The sequence below is a fragment of the Punica granatum genome, chromosome 1 (assembly GCF_007655135.1).
Source record: "Punica granatum isolate Tunisia-2019 chromosome 1, ASM765513v2, whole genome shotgun sequence".
Lineage (NCBI taxonomy): Eukaryota > Viridiplantae > Streptophyta > Magnoliopsida > Myrtales > Lythraceae > Punica > Punica granatum.
The window spans coordinates 16500820-16523080 of NC_045127.1; the positions used below are offsets into that span (position 1 = coordinate 16500820).

A 22261-nucleotide genomic window follows, 5' to 3' on the forward strand; every position below is an offset into this window, starting at 1 on the left:
ATAATTCTCTATTGATCACACGAAATTTTAACAGAAATAACTTCATTGATATAATTAAAACTCTATAACATCACTATCACTACATAAAACTAAAGGGTCCATACGGGTCAAAGCTTTATCAAACACAAAATCCATACAAACAACATAAGTTTGGATACGTTCGTGGCAAACAGGTTTTCAACTTTGAAACCCGAAACTGTATTCAAATCCGACCTAAAAAAAGTAAACCAACCTTAGAACCGAACTAGGTTATGAAAAACCCGAAGATTTGGATCGATTTGGGGCAGGTCGACTGTAATTTTCGGGTTTTTCAGGTTTTTTTGAATAGCCCTATTGTTTGCTATGTGTCATCTGATAACGGCCGTATCAGCAAAACTGACCATATTTTGGATTGATGCTAAATGAGACAAAAAATGACAAACTATTGTGATTAGACGTAAAAAAAAATATAAAATTAGTGTATTTCTTAACTAAAAATTATAATTTGTAATAAAATGTAAAATAAAAATGTAAAGTTTTTTTGGACATTTATCTTTTTTTTTTATTATTTAATTTATAAATTTATTCTTTTTAAATTTTTTTAATCTTTCACGGAAAAGAAAGAAGCCGTTCTCCGTTCTCTTCACATTCGGATCGTTCTTCCTTCTGCAGAGACGGAGTTGTCCTCCGGTACGGCTGCTTCCCGAAACCCAGAGAATCAGTGGCAGTCCTTCCTCACCCTTTCCGCCTTGCCGGCAGACGGCTTCTTCTCCACCTTGCCGGCATCCTCTTCTCTCTGTTTCCTCCATCTCCACCTGCTCACTGAGCTTCACGGTCTTTGCCAACAGCATCGTCCTCACCGAATCTGAGCTTGTTCAGCCTTACAGAATCCGACAGGTAGAGAATGGATGAACAAGTTCTTGAATATTGAATTCGTGATGGCAAATGATTCATTAGGATTTAGCTAATGCAAATCTCGGTCGGATTCTTGGGGAAACAGAGAGGCAGAAAGAAACTTGTGAGTGCTGCCTGCCGAGAATTGAAATTGAGAACTGATTTGAGATTTGTGGAGAATTGGATTGAGAATTTCGTTCCCCAGTGCACTGCAGCAGATCAGTCTGCAGGCGCTTCGTTGATTTCTCTTCTCTCCGGGGTGGCTCTTTGATCTTCATCTCCCGTTGCGATCGCTGCTTGATTTGAGGAAACTAATTCACATACACTCCACCTGAGCTGCCGTCTCATTGCATGGTCGGCATTGCTGCAGGTACTCGGTTGTTGTTTCTGATCTTAGGTTCGGTCATTGTTTTTGGATGTGGATCTAGATTCAAGCTTAGTAACTAATAATCGAAGTTATGCTAAAAATTAATGTTTGGTAGTGAACCTGCAGCGGATTCGCTTTGTGTTATTGTATCTTTTCGAAGGTTTGATCATGGTGCTGTAGAAGTTTGATCGACTTATGATGAAATGTTTGCTTCTGTGTTTACAGGCAATCATATTTAGACTTCGCAATTGAACAAGCCGATGGCTGAGATAGCAAACCTGGTAAGTTGCTTGTTGTCTATTACAAAATGATACCAAAATATGCTTCCCAGATAGTGTCTTGGTAGTGAGGGATGTACAGCCGTGACTGGAGGAGTTAGAAACTTCATTTAAAATCAAGAGGGGAAGTAATGGAGGGACTAGAATTCCCTGTAACTCAGTGCCGTATGAGCACTTCTGTCTGTACCTTGGTGTCTACAGATCTCGCACCTTTAAAATTTCTTTTCTTTTTTGTTTTTTTTCCCTGGCTTAAAATTTTTTGCTTGAGGTATCATGATATTATGATGTAACATATTGTAATCAATCATCCTCTCTCTCTCTCTCTCGTCCATGTGTTTAGGGTCATTCTTTTGGTGAGTTGCCGGATGCACAGAAGAGCATATTTGACTTGGGAGAATTTGTTGGGGACTTAACCATTGAGGATGATGCCAGCAGGTATGTCTTCTTATGTGTGGAAGCTTGTATTGTAAGATTGCTTAAATCTCCTTTTTAAGCTACCATAGGAGGATCTTTTGACGTGGCAGCTTTGATTATTTAGAGATTGTATGTTAGAGTTGCAGTTCCCTGGTTTTGGTAGCCAACATGACTTAAAAATATGAAATTTCTATTCCTGTAACATTATCTAAAAAAATTGCCTTTTTGGTTGCTACCACTATTTCATTCTTTTGGCCTTTCCTTTTTACAGTGATGATGTGTCTCTAGAAGGACTTCAACAAGAACTTGAAGAGTGCAAGAATGATGATGTAAGACCCGTTTCTTGGTTTCTAATACGTGCTCTCACAAAATGGACATTCTTATGTTACCTTGGTATCTAAATTATTATGTGACTAGGTCAAGTTTTACTTCATCAAATCTTGGCTAGACTTTTTACAAGGATTTCGGGTTATATAAAGATTTGCATTGGTATTTGCACTATTAATTTTGTGACTTGAGAATATTAAGATTAAATAGTAGTATCATAAGTATGATATCTGGCTGCTGTTACTTGTTTATCCGTAAATGAAATTCTATGATAAAAAGAAAAGAAATTACATTCCTTACATATTTTTATTTGCACTTTTTCCAGGACAGTGTTTAGTTAAGTGGTAGTAAATCTCCCCCTTCATAATATATCTTTTGGTGTGAGACTGGTTTTGTCAAAACTGCCTCCTTTCACTATTTAAGTGCTTCAAGTGATGAAATATTTTTACTCTCATGCTATTGACTTAGACTACCTATATGTGGTGGATCTATTGTACTTTGACTGTTAATTTTGTGTGGTTGCCCACCCATATGTGTAATTTGATGCATGAGTATTGTATCTTTGTGTTCTTGTCCTGTTTGGATGTACGTTCGTGAGGAAAAGGCAGCATGAATAATAGAAATCTTTGTCAGAAATTTCTCTAAATTAATATCATTTAGGGAGCTTTCGAGAAAACTGCAACTTTTGAACTTTTTTTTATAGGATGTACAACGCTCTGGGGTCATGTCATTTCCTTGTGCTTATCCACTAACTTGAGTAGGGATGATTCTCAACTGAAAATATGGCATGCACTTGGTAAGGATGCTCGTCTAACAAATACTATTCGATCTAGAGGTTTGTGGTTTAGACTTTCATTTTTTTCTTTTAGCTAAACAATTATTAACGAAAAAGTTCAACTTCGTTAGCGATGCAAGAAACTCTTCTTGTAGAGCTGTTACTATAGTTTGTATGTTTTATTTCAATTCCCCAGGATCATCTGGACATGCTTCTTTCTATGTTCTATTTGTTTGCTTTTGTTGTGTTTTCTATCCCCAACTCATGCATTTATTTTCACCTTTATTTTTGCATATGATGATAATTCCCTCACAAAGGAACCACGCCACGTCTATTTACAGTATTACTAGATTCTCGCTTAACCTATTGTAGCAATTTTGTGTAGCTGCTTTCTTTTTTTACTCTTCCTATCTTTGAGAGGCCCCAAATTATGTTCATATTGCTGATTAGAATATTCCTAATTTTTGTAGGTGGTGGCAAACATATTGTCTAAAGGTACAAAACTGAGGGAATACACAAAAGGGGTGGAGAACAATCTACGACAAGTCGAATTGGACTCCATTCAGGTTCGTGGTTATTCTCAACTTCCACTGGGCTTTTGGCCTTTCAATTGGTTAAGTCATAACAAGCTTGGTTTGATTCGTTGAGAAACTATTTTAGGCTTTGGTAATCTTCATCGTTCTGGCCATGGCCAGTAGAACTTACATAAAAAATGTTTCATATGCTTACTTGTCAGCAAAAGATTTTATTATCTAATGTGTAAGTAGAAAAATCGCCTACACAAGCCTCGAGGGGTTGTGGGTTTGTTGTCAGGAGTTTGCATGTTGCCTGCATTTTGGCACTCTTTTCATTTTTAATGGGAAAAGCCGCACCTGCCTACCCACAAGAAATGCCAATTCTATGTTTGCGAGCCTAACCATAAGAGCTAGTTCTGAAGATCTGGGGCAAGGATTTCATTTTTAAAAAATAAGATCAGATGTATTAGTGAGCTTCTTGTGGATTGCCATATAATTTAACACATGCATGTGATCATTGATCAAATTTATAAAAGTATTTTATCTTAAGAAAAAGAAAAATCCAAACTCCAAACTAAACAGTCATGGTGATAAAATAGGTTCTTATTCACAGATTTGAAATTAGATTCTCTCAGTACATAATTATTTGGTTCATATTCACTTATTCAGTGAAATGAACAATTTCAACTCAATAAATAAAAGCCATTTAAAAGTTGAGTGTATGAACTTATGTTCCTTTGTCTGTTCCGTGGATCTTATTTACTTTCATACTTCAGTTTTCCCCTAGAAAATGCATACGTGGCACGTATTACCTGATATTCGTCTGGGCGGGATGAGTGGGCGCACCAAAATTAGATAAAACATAACGAAATAAGATTGATCTCTTTTCCCTAAAATTAATGTTAACTTTCTTTTCCCTAAACCGTTCCTTTTACTCCTTTCCGAACATCAAAATATTCCCTATTCGTTTTGCACCTTGGCGCTGAAGACTGATTGGAAGGAAAAAAGTGACCGAAAATTTTTTTATGTTAGTTTTAAGGGGAAAAAAAAAGTTAACGTCTTATTATGTCTTTTAATGTTGTTGCCTGCTCATCTAACTTAGATTTTGTTCTCATGTGCCGCTTTGCAAAAAATACCGAGTAGATGTGCCAAGGTAAGATTAAACGGGGAAATTGACAGATTAGCTTGATTTATGATAATAAAGGTAAAACCATGTGATTTTAATTTTCATTTTTTAAACATTTGGATTTCTTTCTTTCGGAAAAAATGGCAAACCACATGATTTTATATGCAATTTACCTTCTAACAAATGAGTTTCTGTTATTCGTATTAACAGCTACTCTAGGAAACTCTTAAGGAAAATAATAGGGCAGGCCTCTTTCAAAGCAGGGAAATCTACTCTGCCAAACCTACAACTCCTCAGGGTGGCCAAAGGAGAAAAAAAAAACTTATATAATGGAAAAAATGAAGGGCCTCTTTTGAGTCAGGAATCATCCCGTACTCACTAGAAGCAAGTACCATAATACCAACTGGGACTCTCTGGAAGAATATAATATTTTATATTAGACAAGCTGTCCAGATTCTCATACTATGGTAGTTAACAAATGCTATCATGAAGGATCATTAGTATTTTAATAGTCAAAAGTTTGTGCAAATCATGCTGTCTCTGTTATTTAAAGGGAATCTGAATTGTCTTGCAACATTTCCTGGCAATGTGCCAAACCCCTTAGATGCTTTTTAATGACTTGGAGATAAAATTGTAAGGCTGATCTTAAATCATCTGATTGGGTTCATGAATACTTCCATGAAGTAGGTTATATCAACACAGTTGGTAAATACTCCCCCCGGAACATGGAATGTAGCAGTAGTTACGCAGTTGGAGGTTTATTCGGCATAACCTTCGTAAAACCACCATAAATGGAAGTGGGCAATTATGAAACTAGTACTTGTTCTCAGCTAAATGGTCATCTTTGGTGAAGATTGGACAATTTCAAGTTTCAAGAGCAACTTCTTTCAGGTGGACCCTAAAGAATAGACTCCCGGAAGTGCATTAAATTCTGAAACGATTCTGATCAAGATGAGGTCCTTGCACAAGCTTAGTTCCAATTCCATCTGACACAGTCCAGCATCTTGTCTGATGGAAATAAGCGACGAAGCGTTTTTCTTGATTTGGCGAATGCTTATTAATTATGACCTAGGTCTGCATTGCCTACTTGCTTCAGGTAGTTCTAGAGAAACCGAAAAATGTTAACATGGGTTAAGTTGATCTTGTTGCTCTGATGATGATCTTAATAGATGAACTTTAAAGAACATGGTTACTAAGATTATGATGTGTTCTGCTTCCTGTCAGTTTCACCTTCTTAGACATATGGATATTTCCAGTGCTTCAATAAGATGGATGCTGCTTGTATGCTACCGGCTAACTGCAATTAATGTCATAAATCTTGGGTTCGAAAGATATGTATATCATGAAGCACTGTCTTTGATCTTCAACTTTCATCCATTTTGAAAAATCATTTTCGCGGAAGGGACCTTGCTGATTGTTCTTTCGGATGCATGAGGTGAAAATGTAGTTATGGCACAATTGTTTTAAACAAGTTAGTAAATGAAGAATGTGTTAGTACTTACCTTAATGTATCTTTTTTCTATTATTTATTTTTATGAGTTAATTCAGAAATACAGCTGCGATAAATCTGTCTCTGCTTCTCCTTTCTGTATTAGTTTTTGGATAGAAATTCAAAAAATTTGTTTCATATACTTATTTTTCCTTTTGAATTTCCAGGATTATATAAAAGAAAGTGACAATCTTGTCTCACTCCATGATCAAATTCGTGAATGTGATGGTATTTTGTCTCAGATGGAGACTCTTCTCAGTGGATTTCAGGTATCTTGCAACTAGCTGAGCAATTTTCCTCTCTCTCTCTCTCTGGTTAAAAGGGGATCCTAGACCTTTTGTCCTGAAAGGGGAATTGCCAACTGTATTCTACTAGTGTTAAAATTAAAGTTACCTTTGCCTATTCAATTTTTCATTTTTGGGCTTCTTTTTTATAATTAAAATAGAAGCTTTCCTTCTATTGTATTAAAAAGAATACATTGTTTGATGATACACCTCAGAAAAGCAGTCTTCCAGTTTTCTTCTCTCTGTCAAAAAAATGGGCTACGAAGTACTGTACAAGACATGTTGATATAATGCTTAAAACCTGGCACCATAAAACCTTGGTCTACTTATCTTTATCTCGGATATTGATTTGAACCCTTCTGAGTCTGGGGGCCTTCTCCCCAAATATGTGCATATTGCAAAGTAATAAGGGTTCCCTTAAATTTATTTACCCTCTTTCCAAGGCCACTTTTCGGTATCTGTTATTATTATCTAAATATTATCATGATTTAGAGATACTATTAAGAAAATGTCAAATTAATTCAGCCTTAGCTTCCACTCATTTCAGTTAGAAGAGCTTTCTGAATTTCTAGAGTACTCTTATGCATGGTTCTATCTAGAAGAACTTAAGCGTGAACCAGCTTTCTCTGGAAGAAGCTTCTTTTTCTTCTCTCTATTTTTCGGTTGGTTAGGAGATCGAAAATAAGGTTTATATGAGTTATTGCACTGAATGTTTTGGGAGGTCAAAATTTCATCTCATTGATTAAGTGTGTTAGAGTGGCGGTGATCTATTCTTGTGTGAGGCATGAGACCCACCTTAATTTTTACTTCATAGGTCGTCTTTGTTACTGTAAAACATTTAAGTGTTCAGAGCATGTTTTGAAACAGAAACAAGATTTTACAGTTCTGTGCAAGAATACTTTTTGAAGTGACATGCTAGATGTGAGGATATAATTTTTTTCTCTTTTACATATTAAGTTATTGTCCTCAACTTTATGTTTACCACTTAAAAAGTTGTGTTCTTAATTAAACAACTGGCTGTATTAAGAATTAGTGAAATTCTGATTCATCATAGTTGGTTCTTTTCGATCAGCCATTTATAAATTGTGAAATATTTATTTAGGCTGAGATCGGTTCCATTAGTTCAGACATAAAAATACTACAGGAGAAGTCTATGGATATGGGTCTGAAGCTGAAGAATCGCAAGGTATTCTTACTTTCTATCTCCAAAATGTGAAATTCAATTAGCCGATTTTACAAGCATGTTCTGTACTTTTAGCTATGAAGACAGAAGAGAGAAACAGAACAGAAAGAGAGGGAAACAGAGAGAGAGAGAGAGAGAGAGAGAGATCACAATTAATTTATGATGGTTGGAGGGCGTCAGTTCTTTCCCCTGTATCGGGTAGAATTAAGTACTCTGGGGTTTGAGCCGAGAAAATGTGAGAATATTTCATGATTTCAACTGTTGGATTCTTGAGGAAGTCGGACAGGTTTATGAGGAAAACCGAGAGATTGCATTTCTTCCATGATTGAGCATTCCATATATAAATCCCATCCTAAGTAGTTGTCTAGTAATGAAGGCAAAAGCAAGACTGAATCAAGGGAAGATAAAGTGTAATTAAGCTTCTCAAGTTATCAGTACATGCTAGGTTTGCAATTCATTGCTCACAAACAATCATCATGCTGCTTACTAATCAATATGACGATTAGGATATTTAGAAACGTCTGACCGGCCAACCACCTCAATATGAATAAGCTCCCAGAGTTGTGTATTAGGCACCCTATGAACAGGGGGCAGTGGCTCAACGCTGGCTACCACCGCCCTGGGTGACATCGCTGGCAGCCCTGAGGCTACGGTATTAGTGCCTCGCCTGTGGCAGTGCTGACTGGTATTGAGCCGCCCCTGATCTGAGAGAGAGAGAGAAGAGAGAGAGAGAGAGAGAGAGAGAGAGAGAGAGAGAGAGAGAAACCAAGAGAGTGAGACAGGTCAGCATGCCCCGTGTCCCTCCATATCCCCATTTCTGCTTCTCCTCTCTCTTCCCCTGGTTTCCTCTCTCATCTCTCTAACGCGCTCTTCATGGCTGGCCATCGCATCTGCCAACCACGCCCTTGCCCCATTCTAACGTCATTGGCTCCTTTCTCCAACAATGGTAGGGTGGTTGGTGGAGGTGCCACACCCTCCGACCGCACCATCCGACCGCACCATTTGAGCTGAAACACAGATACAGGAGACGTCACTCAAAATATATTTGCATTCATGTGCACTGTTGAAGCACCATAAGATTTCACTTGAATTGATTGAAATATAGAGGAGAATGTAAATCTGCCTCTTTATGCATTAACTCATGGCAGTTAGCTTAGCCATGAAAATTTTCACAAGCAATGATGATGACATTAGCTTCACAATAACTTCTGATAGTCTTCAGTGACATGTTCATTGATATAACTTGGATATGTCAATTTGTGTTCCCAGTTATCTGTGTGATGTAAGGAAGTTGATTAAGTTTCCTCCTGTAGGTTGCAGAATCCAAATTGGCCAAGTTTGTTGAAGATATTATCGTCCCACCGAGAATGGTAGACATTATTGTTGATGGGGAGGTAATATGTTTCTTCCTTTCTTTCTCAATTTCATAAATAAAATGATTCTAGTGGTGATTTTGAGTTTGTCCATTTGCTACATCATGTGCTTCTCCCTTTACATGTCGTAATTAGATCCTACGCAGCAGAAAACTACCAGCATGATGGAGTTTGATTTGCACATGGAGTGGAACTGATTCAGCTGGGAATCTGCATTCCACTCACTTGTGAACCCATATAGACGTCTGGACAATTTAAAAATATTCTTTTTACTCATTAAGGGAATGGTGGTTCTATGCTACTGAATTTACTAAAGGAATTTCCTCCTATGTATTATTACCGGATAAATGGAAATTTTTAAATTTTTTACGTTCTTTTTGTTTCCAAGTGATATTTCTGAGGTATGGTTATTGAATTATACAGGTGAATGATGAATTCTTGAGAACTCTTGAGATCTTAAGTAAGAAGGTGAAGTTCATTGAAGTTGATCCCATGGCGAAAACTTCCAAAGCTCTGAAAGATGTTCAGCCTGAGCTTGAAAAGTTGAGGCAGAAAGCAGTTTCAAAGGTTATTAAGATTTTTTTGATGATTCTGATGTAAATTTTTGCCAACTCATCTAGGAGAGAGCAAAATTCTTCTCTAATCTTCAGCATTGCATGTTTCTAGACATCTTCCAGGCTTCTTTGTGTATTTATCTCTAGTCCCTTTTGTTCCTCTTATATTTCTCAAATATCGTGTAAAGAATATTTTCACTACTAAATTTGGTTTCCCTAGGTTTTGTGGCCAGTATCTGAAATTTCAAATCAAGAATTGACTCTCATCATCATGCTTTTTGTGATACTTCATACTAGATTTATAAAAATGCAACCAAACTAAGCTCCCAACATTTTTGGGTTAATAGAAGCCTGCAGTCCATTTTGATAAGTTGAAGCCCGCATTTCTTTTTTGATGAGTAGAATCCCCTATTTTGTATATTTATTAGCCTTTTGCAGATGAGGATCTTCTGAGAATCTACTTTTTATTGTATTAGGTCTTTGAATTCATTGTTCAGAAGCTTTATGCGCTGAGAAAGCCCAAGACAAATATTCAGATCCTTCAACAGAGTGTCCTTCTAAAGTACAAGTGAGTTGTTTTTAATTTGTTATAGAATTGAATCATAACTTGATCCCTCTAATGTATGCGAACTTTTGGTTTTCTGCTTTACCTAATTTTCAAATATAATGGGGAAAGTTTGATTAGCTTTTATATTATTGACTGATTTTAGGTGGTAATCTTATCGTTTTTGTTATCGGCCAACCTAGCAAGATTCTCTACTATATGGCTATAGTAAATTTTGATAGTCTACATTATCTTCTTTTTTTGTTTTGATCTGCTACAAGTGTTGGAGTTAGCATATAAATTCACATATCTGTACTGCTATGTGACAAATTGGTGTCCCCTGTTAAAAGTTCATTACAGTTCCCCAAAAAAACCCTTCATTTTTTACTCACGACTCTCTCAGAGTTATTCCCATAACTTTTCCGCTCTCTCCGCTGTCCTCACACTTCACTCATGTTCAGCCATTACTCCTCTTTTTCTTTGTTTTCGGGTGTGAAGACTTCTAACTTTTTGCATTTGCTGTTTCGCCTTTTAGCCCTCTGAAGTTTATTTTTCTTCCATTCAGTCAATTTATAGACAGTGTCCATGTCGTGCATATGCGCGGAAGTCAGGATATCTGACGACTGCATCTTGTGAAACAACAAGAACACATGATTCCTGAGGTTTATGGTGTAAATGGACATCATGGCATACATGGATGTATTGAATCCATTTTTTTTTTCCATAAATAATTTGTGGTGTCACTTTTTGTGGGGCTAATTAGATCAGCAGAGATGCTAATTGGCATCTTCGAAGTCTTCGTTTGGTGGTACATGTAGAATTTATCACTATAATCTGTTAGCATGCTAACCTTTTTAGCAGGAGTCAGAGCAGATTCACCGAAGCATCTCATTGAGGTTTTAAACTTTAGCCTTAAGACATTAATAAAACTAGGGTATAGCTAGGTTATTATGAAGTCAACTCAAATGTCATTAGCTGGTTTCCCCTTTTGAAATCTTGGGCTTTGTCCTTGAGCGAGGACTTTAGAGCCGCAGATTTTTGCTTCTAAAGATTAAAATTGTTTGAGGAGAAACTAACCAGATTGATATGATCCTTCTTGTCTATAGAAGAACACTTTATTGGTGAATGGGCTATGCACATTGCAATTCTTTCAGGAAACTGATGATGGACTCAAATTCCACCTTTTGAAATTTAATGGGCATTGAACAATATATTCAGCAGTGGAGTCGTGGTTGATTTTGTGACTTCCTGTGTAAAATAATAAGGTATATGGTTGTGACTGACCTAGAGGAGGTTGAGATGTATAGAAGATAGTTATCTGAAAGTTTGGAATATGATAAGTGAGGGCCTTAGTAGTCAACAGGCAGACTCTGCCTCATGTGGGGCCTTTGTCAGGAAGAAAAGTACTTCAGAGTTCCAAATATCCTAAGATATAAATTTGGATTGTGAAGTTTTAGTTGATACAAGAATAGTTATTTATGATTTTCTATGCATGATAATCTTTGACGGGGTGATGAGACACTGCTCTCAATTAAGCTTTTTCTCTGTGGACACTAGTTAAGTCTACCTTGATACATCTTCATGGATTTATTTTGTGGGTTATCCAACTGCATATTTGTATGATCAATTTGTTTAGCACATGAACTCGTAAAAATTATATGTTCCAGGCGTGGGAAATAGCTATTGAGCTGGTCCTTCGTCAAATAGAAAAACTATTGTGTTTATATTTTTTAATTATTGTGATCTTATTTAGTGGTACCTGATCTTGACATGTTTGTTATAGGTATGTAATCTCTTTCCTAAAGGAACATGGCAAGGAGGTCTACCAAGAGGTTCGTGCCGCATATATAGACACAATGAACAAGGTGAATGACCTTAAAGTATCAAAAATATTGGTCTGTGAACCGCCATATTTGACTATTCCATAGTAGGCCAGTTACTTTACTCTGCAGAGGAGAGAATATAATTGTTTTGACTATGATATCTCTTCCTTTCTTAAGTAAGCATCAAACTTCATTGCACAAACCAGGTTAATTAGCATATCGGTGCTATTAAAATCGTGATGTAACTTTTACAGGCTAAGCCAGCTTCTCTCATGTCAATGCAACATATGAACAAAAATGACGGTGTCTTTACTCTGTATGTGGTGTTGAATACCATGATCCGTGGTCATAGAAATTTATTTGCGCAACTTTTGTTATTTTTAATCCTAATATTTGTTTGCTTCTAGTCAAACTTGGATCCTGTCAATTGGCCTTTTTAATGTACAAACATATACAATCTGATGGTTTTATAGGTTTTAAGTGCACATTTCCGTGCTTATATTCAAGCCTTGGAAAAATTGCAATTAGACATTGCCACGTCTACCGATCTGATTGGTGTGGAGGCAAGAAGCATGAGTCTATTTTCAAGCAGAAGGGAAACATTGAAGAACCGGTCTGCTGTTTATGCTCTGGGAGATAGGATTAACATTTTGAAGGTACAATTATCTATGCTTGTGAAATAGGACATGGTCTTCTATATCATATATAAGATTTTCATTCAGTTGTTTCTTCAGTACATGAGAGAGTTATGCACTATTTGGTCTGTCGTTTAGTTAATTTAAAAGCCAAATTGTTTAGCTGAAAAGTTTGGATGCCCCATCTCATGGTCTTCAGCATGCTTCTCTTGTTAACTTCTGCTTGATAACTAAGGAATATTTCTTCTGGATTATGACCGGAAATGACTGATATCCTGTGTTGGAAGCAGCGTATGTTTCTCTGAAAACTTAAATTTGCATGTGCTGCTTGAACACTTTTGGCGAAGTTATTTCACTTGAGTATGCCTTGAATTTATAACTTGACCTTGTCTTGGTAGATAGCATTTTCTTGGGACTTCTGTCATGAGAATGTATACAGGAGTCCAGAGATTAAATGCCAAAACAGTGAAGCAACTTTTGTAACAAGAGACAACTACAGTGGGTAAACCAAAACTTTTGCAGGATAAGTTAAAGGATGTTTTCGTCTATCGTTGTGTGAGAGAGAACTTTTTTTTTATCATGTTGATGGATAATATATCGTGCAAACTGCCATTTCTTATAATTTTTCATATTTAACGGTTTAAGTTCTAAACTTAGTGGTGGCACATTCATCTATTGCTTTTTTCCAAGCCACTATTTTAACGCTTGTTATCTTGGGCTTTTCGGATTTTTGTGCTCAATAAACTGAATTGAAAGAAACGTCTGGAAGTAATTGTAGTGGATTATGTTAAAACTGACTGAAAAGGATCTCTGAAGAAATAAAGTAGATTTCCTTCTCAATGAATTTTTCCCGGTTTTTACTATTAACTGCATTGATTTGTGATGCTTGGTATCTCATGCTGCAATATTTTGGTTTCCCCACCATGATTTTATCATGGGAGCAGATTGAAAAAGTATGTAGCCACTAGCCGTTACTCTCAATCTTCATGCTTACCCTAATGCATGAGATCAAGGATTAAAAAAACAAGAATAAAGTTTTATGCAATTGCTTCATGGATTATGCTGAACTATCTAGTGTTTAGATTTTTCTGTGGATTAGTAGTTTTTAGAGTTAATTACTTCCATCAAAAGAAATTTTCATATTACATTCAATAAGGGAAGCTACTTTTTGTTTCTATATTGATGATTGTGACCATCATTAATCCAAATTCATGACTGTCGTAAATTCTATCCCCCCTTCCATTCATTTCTGTTCTCTCTTCGAAGTGAGCTAATGAAGATCATTTTCTTCATGGTAACATGGTTTCAGGAGATCGATCAACCTGCATTGATTCCGCATATAGCTGAAGCGAGTTCAGCCAAGTATCCCTATGAAGTCCTCTTCAGAAGCTTGCACAAACTGCTTATGGATACTGCTACTTCCGAGTACTTAGCAAGATTCTGAACTTGAACTTTATTTTTTATTTGTACTTGTAATGTTCTTTTTTTTATTTTAATAATTTTGTGCAGGTATCTCTTTTGCGATGATTTCTTCGGAGAAGAGTCCATATTTTTTGACATTTTTGCAGGTTAGTGCAACAGACCTTTTTTTTTTATTTTCTTTGTAGCAAACAAAATATATATTTCCTGATTTCTACGTTGTGAAACCCTTTTCACTTTCAGTTATTCCTATTTACATAATGTACAACATTCATATTTATTTTGTGCAGCATGAGAAACAGTGAGTGTGATCCTTGAATTTATAGAGATTTTTCCATTAATTGATGGTATGATATATTTCGCGGTACCAGAATTGATTTCTCATGTCATCTTTTTATGTAATCAGGTCCATTTGCTGTCATCGATGAACATTTGAATGCTATACTTCCTAACTGTTATGATGCTATAGGCCTGATGCTTATGATACTAATCACACACCAGCACCAGGTAAAACTTACTAATTCTTTGCTGTCAAATGATGACACTAATAAACATTCGTTCATCTGAAAAGCTTGACTTCTCTCGAGCATTACTTCCCTCTTGATTCCATGTATTGGGCCTTTAGGATTTTTCCATCCTATACTTGAGCATTGCTCAATAATTTATAAATCATGCATTCGTGGACCACGTTCAGGATTCCACGTTGAAAGTTGACAGATTCATCTAGAAAGTGCTATTTTGTTTTTTTCATTAAATTGCTTGGATTTCCAAACTGGGAGTGCTCGGTTTCGCAGATTTTGACTTAAACCGTAACCAAAACATGAATACGGTTTTATGAAAATTAAAAACCATATCCATATCCAAACCATATTTCGAAAAATTTAAATCAAACCATAAAATTCAGTTTTTTCGGTTTGGTTAACCACGTAATCGCATCTTCTACATAAATTCGATAACTCCTTCAATCATCCATAATAGTCCATCAACACCATAGCAAAATACACATACAAAATAACCCATCGTATAAAACAACCCATCGCTAAGCTACAATTCTAAATCAAAAGTAAAATGCCTTCCATGATAAAGATTGAGGCAGAAGCTTGAGCAGTGAGGTTGAGTGGGAGATTGTGAGCGGGCGGGTGTGAGGTTGGGCTGAAGACATAAACTGTGGCCTTAGGTCCAATTGAAGAAAAAATCAACACATATATAACATCCAGTTTGGTTTGGTTATTTTTCGGTTTTTCACTCTAAAAACCGAAAACCACACCACATCCAGAATTTTCAAGATAAACCTCCCACTAACCTAACCGAACTGGATGTTATATATGTGTTGAATTTTTCTTCATTTGGACCTAAAGCCACAGTTTTTGTCTTCAGCCCAACATCACACCCACTTGCTCACAATCTCCCACTCAACCTCACTGCTCAAGCTTCTGCCTCAATCACCAGATATTCGGATACCCAGATATTTGGTTTGGATTCGGTTCAGTTTTTCTGTTTTCCGGATGTTTTTGAGCAGCCCTAGTCCAAACTTCAAACAGCTTCCTGTTCTAGTTAGGAATATGGTCGTTTAATTTTGGGGGAGGAAGCTTGGCTCAAAGCAAGCTTGGCTCATCTAATTTAATCCTAGCCTCGTGTAAATTTAATGTTGTGCCTAATGATTGTTTCTGTAATGCTTTATCATTTCAGCTTACCATGTCCAGACGAAGAATTCCTTGCCTAGACTCGTATTTGGACAAGGTCGGTATCTTCAATCGAGTCCCCTTTGTTTCTTTTTTGAGCTAAGTTATGTCTCTTGTCATGCTGATGACTGAGATGGACAGGTCAATATATCCCTATGGCCGCGGTTTAAAATGGTATTCGATTTGCACCTCAGTAGCCTCCGAAACGCTAATGTGAAGATGCTGTGGGAAGATGACATCCATCCTCACTATGTGATGAGGCGTTATGCTGAGTTTACTGCATCCCTCATTCAGTTAAATGTTGAGCATGGAGATGGTCAGGTTAGGACTATGTTTTTAAATCAAAAATATTTTATCATGTGTTTGGAGATTCATATATTCAGGGTTTGGATGTTTTGCAGCTTGAGTTGAACTTAGAAAGGCTGAGAATGGCTGTGGATGATTTGCTCGTGAAGCTCGCTAAAATGTTCCCAAAGCCAAAACAACAGATTGGGTTTCTCATAAACAACTATGATGTGGCAATTGCTGTTCTTAAGGTAAGGCCCATCCAATACTGCACTGGGACGGTATGATCTTATGATTATGCTTGTTGACTTTATTTCATGATTCAGGAAGCTGGGTCCGATGGTGGGAAGATTCAAATGCATTTTGAGGAATCGCTGAAAAGTAATACTGCACTATTTGTGGTATGCAATTCTTAGACTATAATCAACCAAGTGATTAAATAATCTTAGATACGTGACTAGAAACAAAGGTTTGGCAATGCATCTCATCTTTCTGTCCTGCAGGAAGAACTGCTTCTCGAGCATTTCAGTGACCTAATCAAATTCGTGAAGACCCGTGCCTGTAAGTATTATAGGAATCTTTCTTTTTGTTCATCTCAATTGATGAGGAATTTTTTAAGGAGCCAATGGGATCAGGTAGATCATGCCCTGTTCTGGCTTTTAGAAAAGAGAAAAAGGTCCCTGTGAGATCAAACTATGAAGGGGAGGAATTCCCGAATTATCTGAAACCGTACAAGCTATTGCTCGATGAAGGATCTAACTGTAATTTGTGTTTTGTTTTTCCCTAATTCCATCAGCCGAGGATCCCAGTTCTCCATCCGATCGGGCTGTGACAATTGCAGAGGTCGAGCCACTAGTGAAGGACTTTGCCAACCGATGGAAAGCAGCGATAGAGCTGATGCACAAAGACGTGATAACTTCCTTCAGCAATTTCCTGTGCGGTATGGATATCCTGAGAGCTGCACTGACTCAGTTGCTGCTCTATTACACCAGACTCTCGGACTGCATAAAGAGGATCCCCGGTGGTTCCGTCCTCAACAAGGATCTCGTTTCCATCTCCTCGATCATGTACGAGATCAGGAAATACTCAAGGACATTCTAACTTATCACATAAATATTGATAAGGATGGCACATTACGTACCTTGCTGAGTACTCTCTCTCAGAAGTCGGAATTTTGGGGAAGTTCTGCACACGGGTTTTGATTGCATTTGTAAGTTCAATCGGTAGCTGTGTGTTGAATGCAGTAATAGTTGGCTCAAATAACAATTGGCTTAAATTCCTTGTCCAATGATCCCCTCTACTGGTAAGTCCAAAAGATTCACACATTTCCTCTGATTTAGTCAACTAATTCATCCCTAAAGCCGAAGGGGCTCTTCTGTCCGCCATGGAGATCTATCGATTGTGAAGCCGGTTTCACGGTCCTTCACGTATCACAGGGATCATAAGCAACAGGAAGAGAACGTTTAATTTCTTATCTCTCGGCGGTCCACACCGAGCCTCTGGCTTAACATCTGAGCTGAAACGCAAACCAACGAACCTCCATTAGACTGGACGTCTTAGTTGAGAAGGAGAAATTTGGAACGAAGGATTACAAGCTATGCAGTACAAATTCATTGATCTCATACTTCGAGTTCAAATAAATCTTTAACGCAAATTAAACAAGAAACAAAAGAAATTGCTCGTCAATTAGTCTTACTATAAATCTTAGCTGCCCAACCAATTAAGTGCTTAATTGATTAAGCAGAAATCATTTCCTGGAGCAAGTATTGACAATTCGAAGTTTTTTTATGTTGTATTTACTGGAACACTCAACTATTTTCATTCCTTTTCATTTTAGGTCCAGCATTTTAACATTATATTTTTCTAATAATTATGGAAATAAAAAAACGAAATTAGAGGGGGAAAAAAAGAGACGCGGACGATTGCGGAGAGGGAGGCGTTGGCTGAGATTGAAGTCACCCCTGGCCAAAATCCCTTTTCTTTCTATTTAATCGAAGAGCGACGATTAAGAAAATTCTTATTACTAATATGCATTTAACTTCCTCCTAATTTAAGTACCTTAAATTTATTGTTTTTACTCGGGTGAGCTTAAAGAAAAACACGTACTTTATTATTTTCCCTAAATAGAGTGGAAAGCGAAAGTTCTTACAAATTTAAGCATGTATTTTCAAAATTATCTTATTTGTAACTAGTTGTGTGTGTGTGTGTTTATTATTTTTTATTTTTATTTTTATAAGTAACTAGTTGTGTGTTTAGTATTCTATTTTCCATTGCTTTTCAGGTAGTTTTTCGATAATTAAAAATAAGAAAGAAAAATAGCATTGAAAAAATAATAAAAGAAAAACATACAGAATATGGGAGGAAGAAAATAGACAATCGGGCACAAGGCTGAGGGCAACGCGACTTAATCTATATGGTGGTGGCCATCGTTAGGCCCGAACCGATGTGATTTTGTCCTCCCTCTTTGCATTAGGACAACATAATTTACTTAAACATCTGAACTAAAAAATAATATGAGTTTAATTATTTTTATTCAATTTACTTAATCTTTTCTAACGCTTTAAGCTGTTTATTTATTATCTATATTTTTTTTGACCCGTTCTTATTATATATATTACCAGATGTCATTTTAAACACCTTCATTTATTTTATGTTATTAAGTTCCTTAGTAACGATCTATCTTTTCTCGGAATTTATCAATATTTTTTCAGATATTTCTTATAAAGTAATTTTTTTTACCAAATTAATGTATGCTACTCAAGTTAGAAAAAAAAATGAAGGATTACTAATGGTAAGATAAATTTTTAAAGCTTTAATTATTACATTTTTATGACTACGATTTAAAAATTTATATTTTACAATTTAAATTGGTTTTTCTAAAAATAGTAACAAATTTTTTATTATAAAATTTACTCTTTGATAATCTTCAAGTTAAATATAAGAAAAAATGCTGAATTCATTCTATTAAGTTGACTCTAATAAAGTACATGATTTGCATAAAAATAAATCACTATATATATATATATATATTGTAGATAAAACTAGAAAAGATGAACAAATAAAATTACTTTAATATAAAATTAAGGTAACAAATTAGATTGCTTCTTTAGCTTTGAAATGGACTTTTCAATTTTCACCGTCAAGACTGTAACACTTATCGAGTTTCTAAATTCCACGTCTTCTAAACAACAATGAATCAGTCCCACAATTCAAACCATTGAACTTAAAATAATAAAAATTTTCTTAACATTTTTATTACATTTACTTAGTCTTTGTATCAATTCATTGTGCGGTTTACTTTTCATATATCTTAATAGATACGTTATTTTTGAAAGCTGCACTTGTTTTATTATTATTAAAGCTCTTTTGCAAATAATCTATCCGTCAGTGTAATTTATCAATATGTTTCCTTAAATTTTTCTTTCAAAAAAAATTTGTGCATCAAATTTAGAAATATTATGAGTTACTAATTGTAAGACAACTTTTGAAATTATGACATTTTTTTATGGATATGGTTTTATTGCAATTTATGGATTATGAAATAATTTTTTATCCACTAAAAGTGAAAAGAATTAACTCGTTCAAACAAATTTAAGAGTAATGAAACTCGGTTGAACAACTATATATTTTGTCGTCAAAGATTATTAATTTTCTTCCGAAGTATTTCCTTTTTAATTTTATCCGGCACTTGTTAGTTTACTCCAAAATGCTAAGTTGATAACCGGCAATCTTGACACAGATATATAAGAGAATAAAAAAAAGATAATCATAAAACTATTTCAACTAAAATATCATTATATCAATTGAAATATCATTATTTCTTGTAGTTAAGAGATTTGTTGAAGTTTTAGGTGTACTCGTTATGAAAGAATTACAAAAACCAATGAAGAAATCCAAAATGGTAAAATTTATTTAAGAAACAACAACCAAAGTCTAATTTTCGTAAAGATTCAAAACCATAAAATTTCTCTTAGAAGAATTAAAGTTGAACAGATGCTTAATTGATCGTGAATGCAAACTTTTACACACATATCTAACTCTTATTTCCTATAATTGCTTGTTAATGCGTGTGACAACTTTGCGCTCCACAACGAAAAAACAATTGCGTTTGCAATTTCAACTGTAAAACAATAGCACTAACCAAATTGATTCTGTTAATTTTATTTAAGAAACCAACCACAACTCACACCTCCTCCTCACATCTCCCTCTTACTTCCTATTTCCACTAAGTTAAGTGTTTTTCATGCTTGCAGGCACCATTTATGCCTTTTCACTCTTTTTTTTTTTAATAAAAAAAATTGATTTTATTTTTGTCCTGCAGATATGCCCTTTCTCCAAATAAGTGTTCCTTTTTAAGCCAGCCTACATCAGGACCCCTTCTTCGTCTTTCCCCCCGTTTCCCGCCAATTCAAAAGCACCACAACGCCTGTGATCATTATCGTCAAATTCCATCGATCAGATCAATTTATGTGCCCGTGCCCGCTCCCTCTCCCTCAGAGACGCCTCCGTCATTATGCGTCGAGCCCAAAGCTTTGACCTACCATCTTCCCCGCCCTCATTTCTCGGACCTTTGCTACAGCCTTCATTTACATAATTACGTCCTCACTGTTCTGACATCTCACCAGTTTATTGCACGTTGCTGCTCGATGACACTCACTGTTCTCCCTCTCCATCAGACGTCCTATATGCTATCTTGATGATGTTCTTAGTCTTCCTTATCATGTGCGGATTAAACTTCGATAAAATGCCCCAACCATACGCTATGAATATTTATATCATGGTTTGGCCCTTCCATCCTTGATCTTCTGTTATTAAATATAAAATTGTCCAACATTGACTTACTATTCTCAGAAAAGCTTACAACTCATTGCACTATGAATCTTTAATTTGAATTAATATCCTTTTTCTTTGGAAATTTTAGACATGATTATAAGCCAAAGTGACTGCGTTATGGCTTTCTTGTGCTGGTCATGTTGCATAATATATGGGTCCAGTGGAACCATTAGAACAAGAAGACCTAGCATGCATGTGTCACGAGCTTGCTATTTTATCTAGCGTTCCCTACCCGTGCGGCCCTAGAATTGCTATTCTAGGCAGCCTTTCCCTTCACAGAACTTCTAGAGAGAGAAACTAGAGAGAGAAGCTCTAGAGAATGATATTTGTATTCCTTTTTCAAGTGTATCTATAAATGAGAAGGTGGGGCCTTTATATAGGCACTCGGTATTTAATGTACATCAAACTACTTCTACCATCTACTGGTATAAATGCAATTATCCCAACTACCGACATTAATTACAGAAGACTCGGGAGACTTCTAGAAGGTTCGGGGACCGAGGCTCTCTAAAAGACTCCATCGCACGCATTCCCTATCAAACCTCAGTAACTTCGGGCTCTCTCGATTATCTTCATGGTTAGGAAGGTCCGTTTGTAACACATGCATCTTAATATTCATTCTGTAATTCTTTTCCTACAATTTGTTAAAATGCTTAGAAAGAAAGGATCGATGCTCATGATGTTTGTCTTCATTCTTTTCGTTGACACATATCTTCTGCAGATCCCGCGATTGCTTTATAATCTAGATTCGTTATGGATCCTCTTGTAAATACAAAGATTGCTATATTACCAAGACACCTTCACTGTCATGCAAATTGTATGGTAAAAAATATCGGCAAAAGCAACTCTCTCTTCTTATAATTGTTTATCGTGCCTCCAATCTCAAACTCCGAATTCCCAGTCCTAGAAAGTTCTTTTGGTTCGAAACGGGAGAAGACATCATCTTGTGGAGTTCTAGGTTTTTATTATTCATGTGCATTATCTCCTACTTATCAGCATCTTTCGGATGGATTGTGTACAGGTTTATCGGGATAGTAGCCACGATCATTTTGTTCTTCTTCCTTTTGGTCAGTGGTATTGTATATGTATAGATGAGTTATTCTTATATATTTACTATCAGGTGCTTTTAAGGGCTGAATTTGATGATTATAAATTTTGTGATGTGAGCTCGATAAATGTGATCAGGAAGCGGAACGCGTACCTACCAAGACATAAATACACCAGCAGAACGCGTACCTAACTTTTGAGGTTCATAATTGGAAAAATATTCCTTGATTCTCATGATTAATGTCGTGTTAAACTATTCATGTAAGGATGTTTCATTAAACTATTTTATGAAATTAGGTGAAGAGCTCCGGTATGATGCCAATTATATTCTTGACATCCTAACAAGCTCTTCCTAGAACACTAGTGCACGCTTTACCAGTATATAAGTGCTTTAAACAAGACTGTAGTTGCTTGGCTCTAGGAGGTGAATTTGTC

The 22261-nt window shown here is 36.0% G+C and overlaps 1 protein-coding gene across 2 annotated transcripts; it reads left to right on the forward strand.

The window, feature by feature from the left end:
• The first annotated feature begins 601 nt into the window (after positions 1-601).
• LOC116210927 (vacuolar protein sorting-associated protein 52 A) lies at positions 602-17271 on the forward strand. 2 transcript variants are annotated; one of them, XM_031545095.1, is made up of 22 exons: positions 602-876; positions 980-1243; positions 1466-1521; positions 1859-1953; positions 2204-2261; positions 3505-3600; positions 6332-6433; positions 7551-7634; positions 8945-9025; positions 9428-9571; positions 10035-10126; positions 11886-11967; positions 12399-12581; positions 13870-13985; positions 14070-14128; positions 14386-14486; positions 15669-15719; positions 15803-15982; positions 16063-16197; positions 16273-16347; positions 16450-16507; positions 16743-17271. In XM_031545095.1, the coding sequence occupies exons 3-22, from the start codon at positions 1501-1503 to the stop codon at positions 17045-17047; spliced, it is 2118 nt and encodes a 705-aa protein (XP_031400955.1). In that variant the 5' UTR covers positions 602-876; positions 980-1243; positions 1466-1500; the 3' UTR covers positions 17048-17271. The 2 variants fall into 2 exon arrangements, with proteins under 2 accessions (XP_031400955.1, XP_031400948.1); XM_031545088.1 differs by having other exon boundaries at positions 602-1243.
• Positions 17272-22261: the final 4990 nt, after the last annotated feature.

What these genes read in the sequence shown, in the direction of transcription:
- LOC116210927 (XM_031545088.1), top strand. Translation starts at nt 1,501, where the DNA reads ATGGCTGAGATAGCAAACCTG. An exon ending in CTCTTCTCAGTGGATTTCAG is followed by an intron (nt 6,434 to 7,550) that starts GTATCTTGCAAC and finishes ATATTTATTTAG; the next exon opens with GCTGAGATCGGTTCCATTAG. An exon ending in GGCAGAAAGCAGTTTCAAAG is followed by an intron (nt 9,572 to 10,034) that starts GTTATTAAGATT and finishes TTATTGTATTAG; the next exon opens with GTCTTTGAATTCATTGTTCA.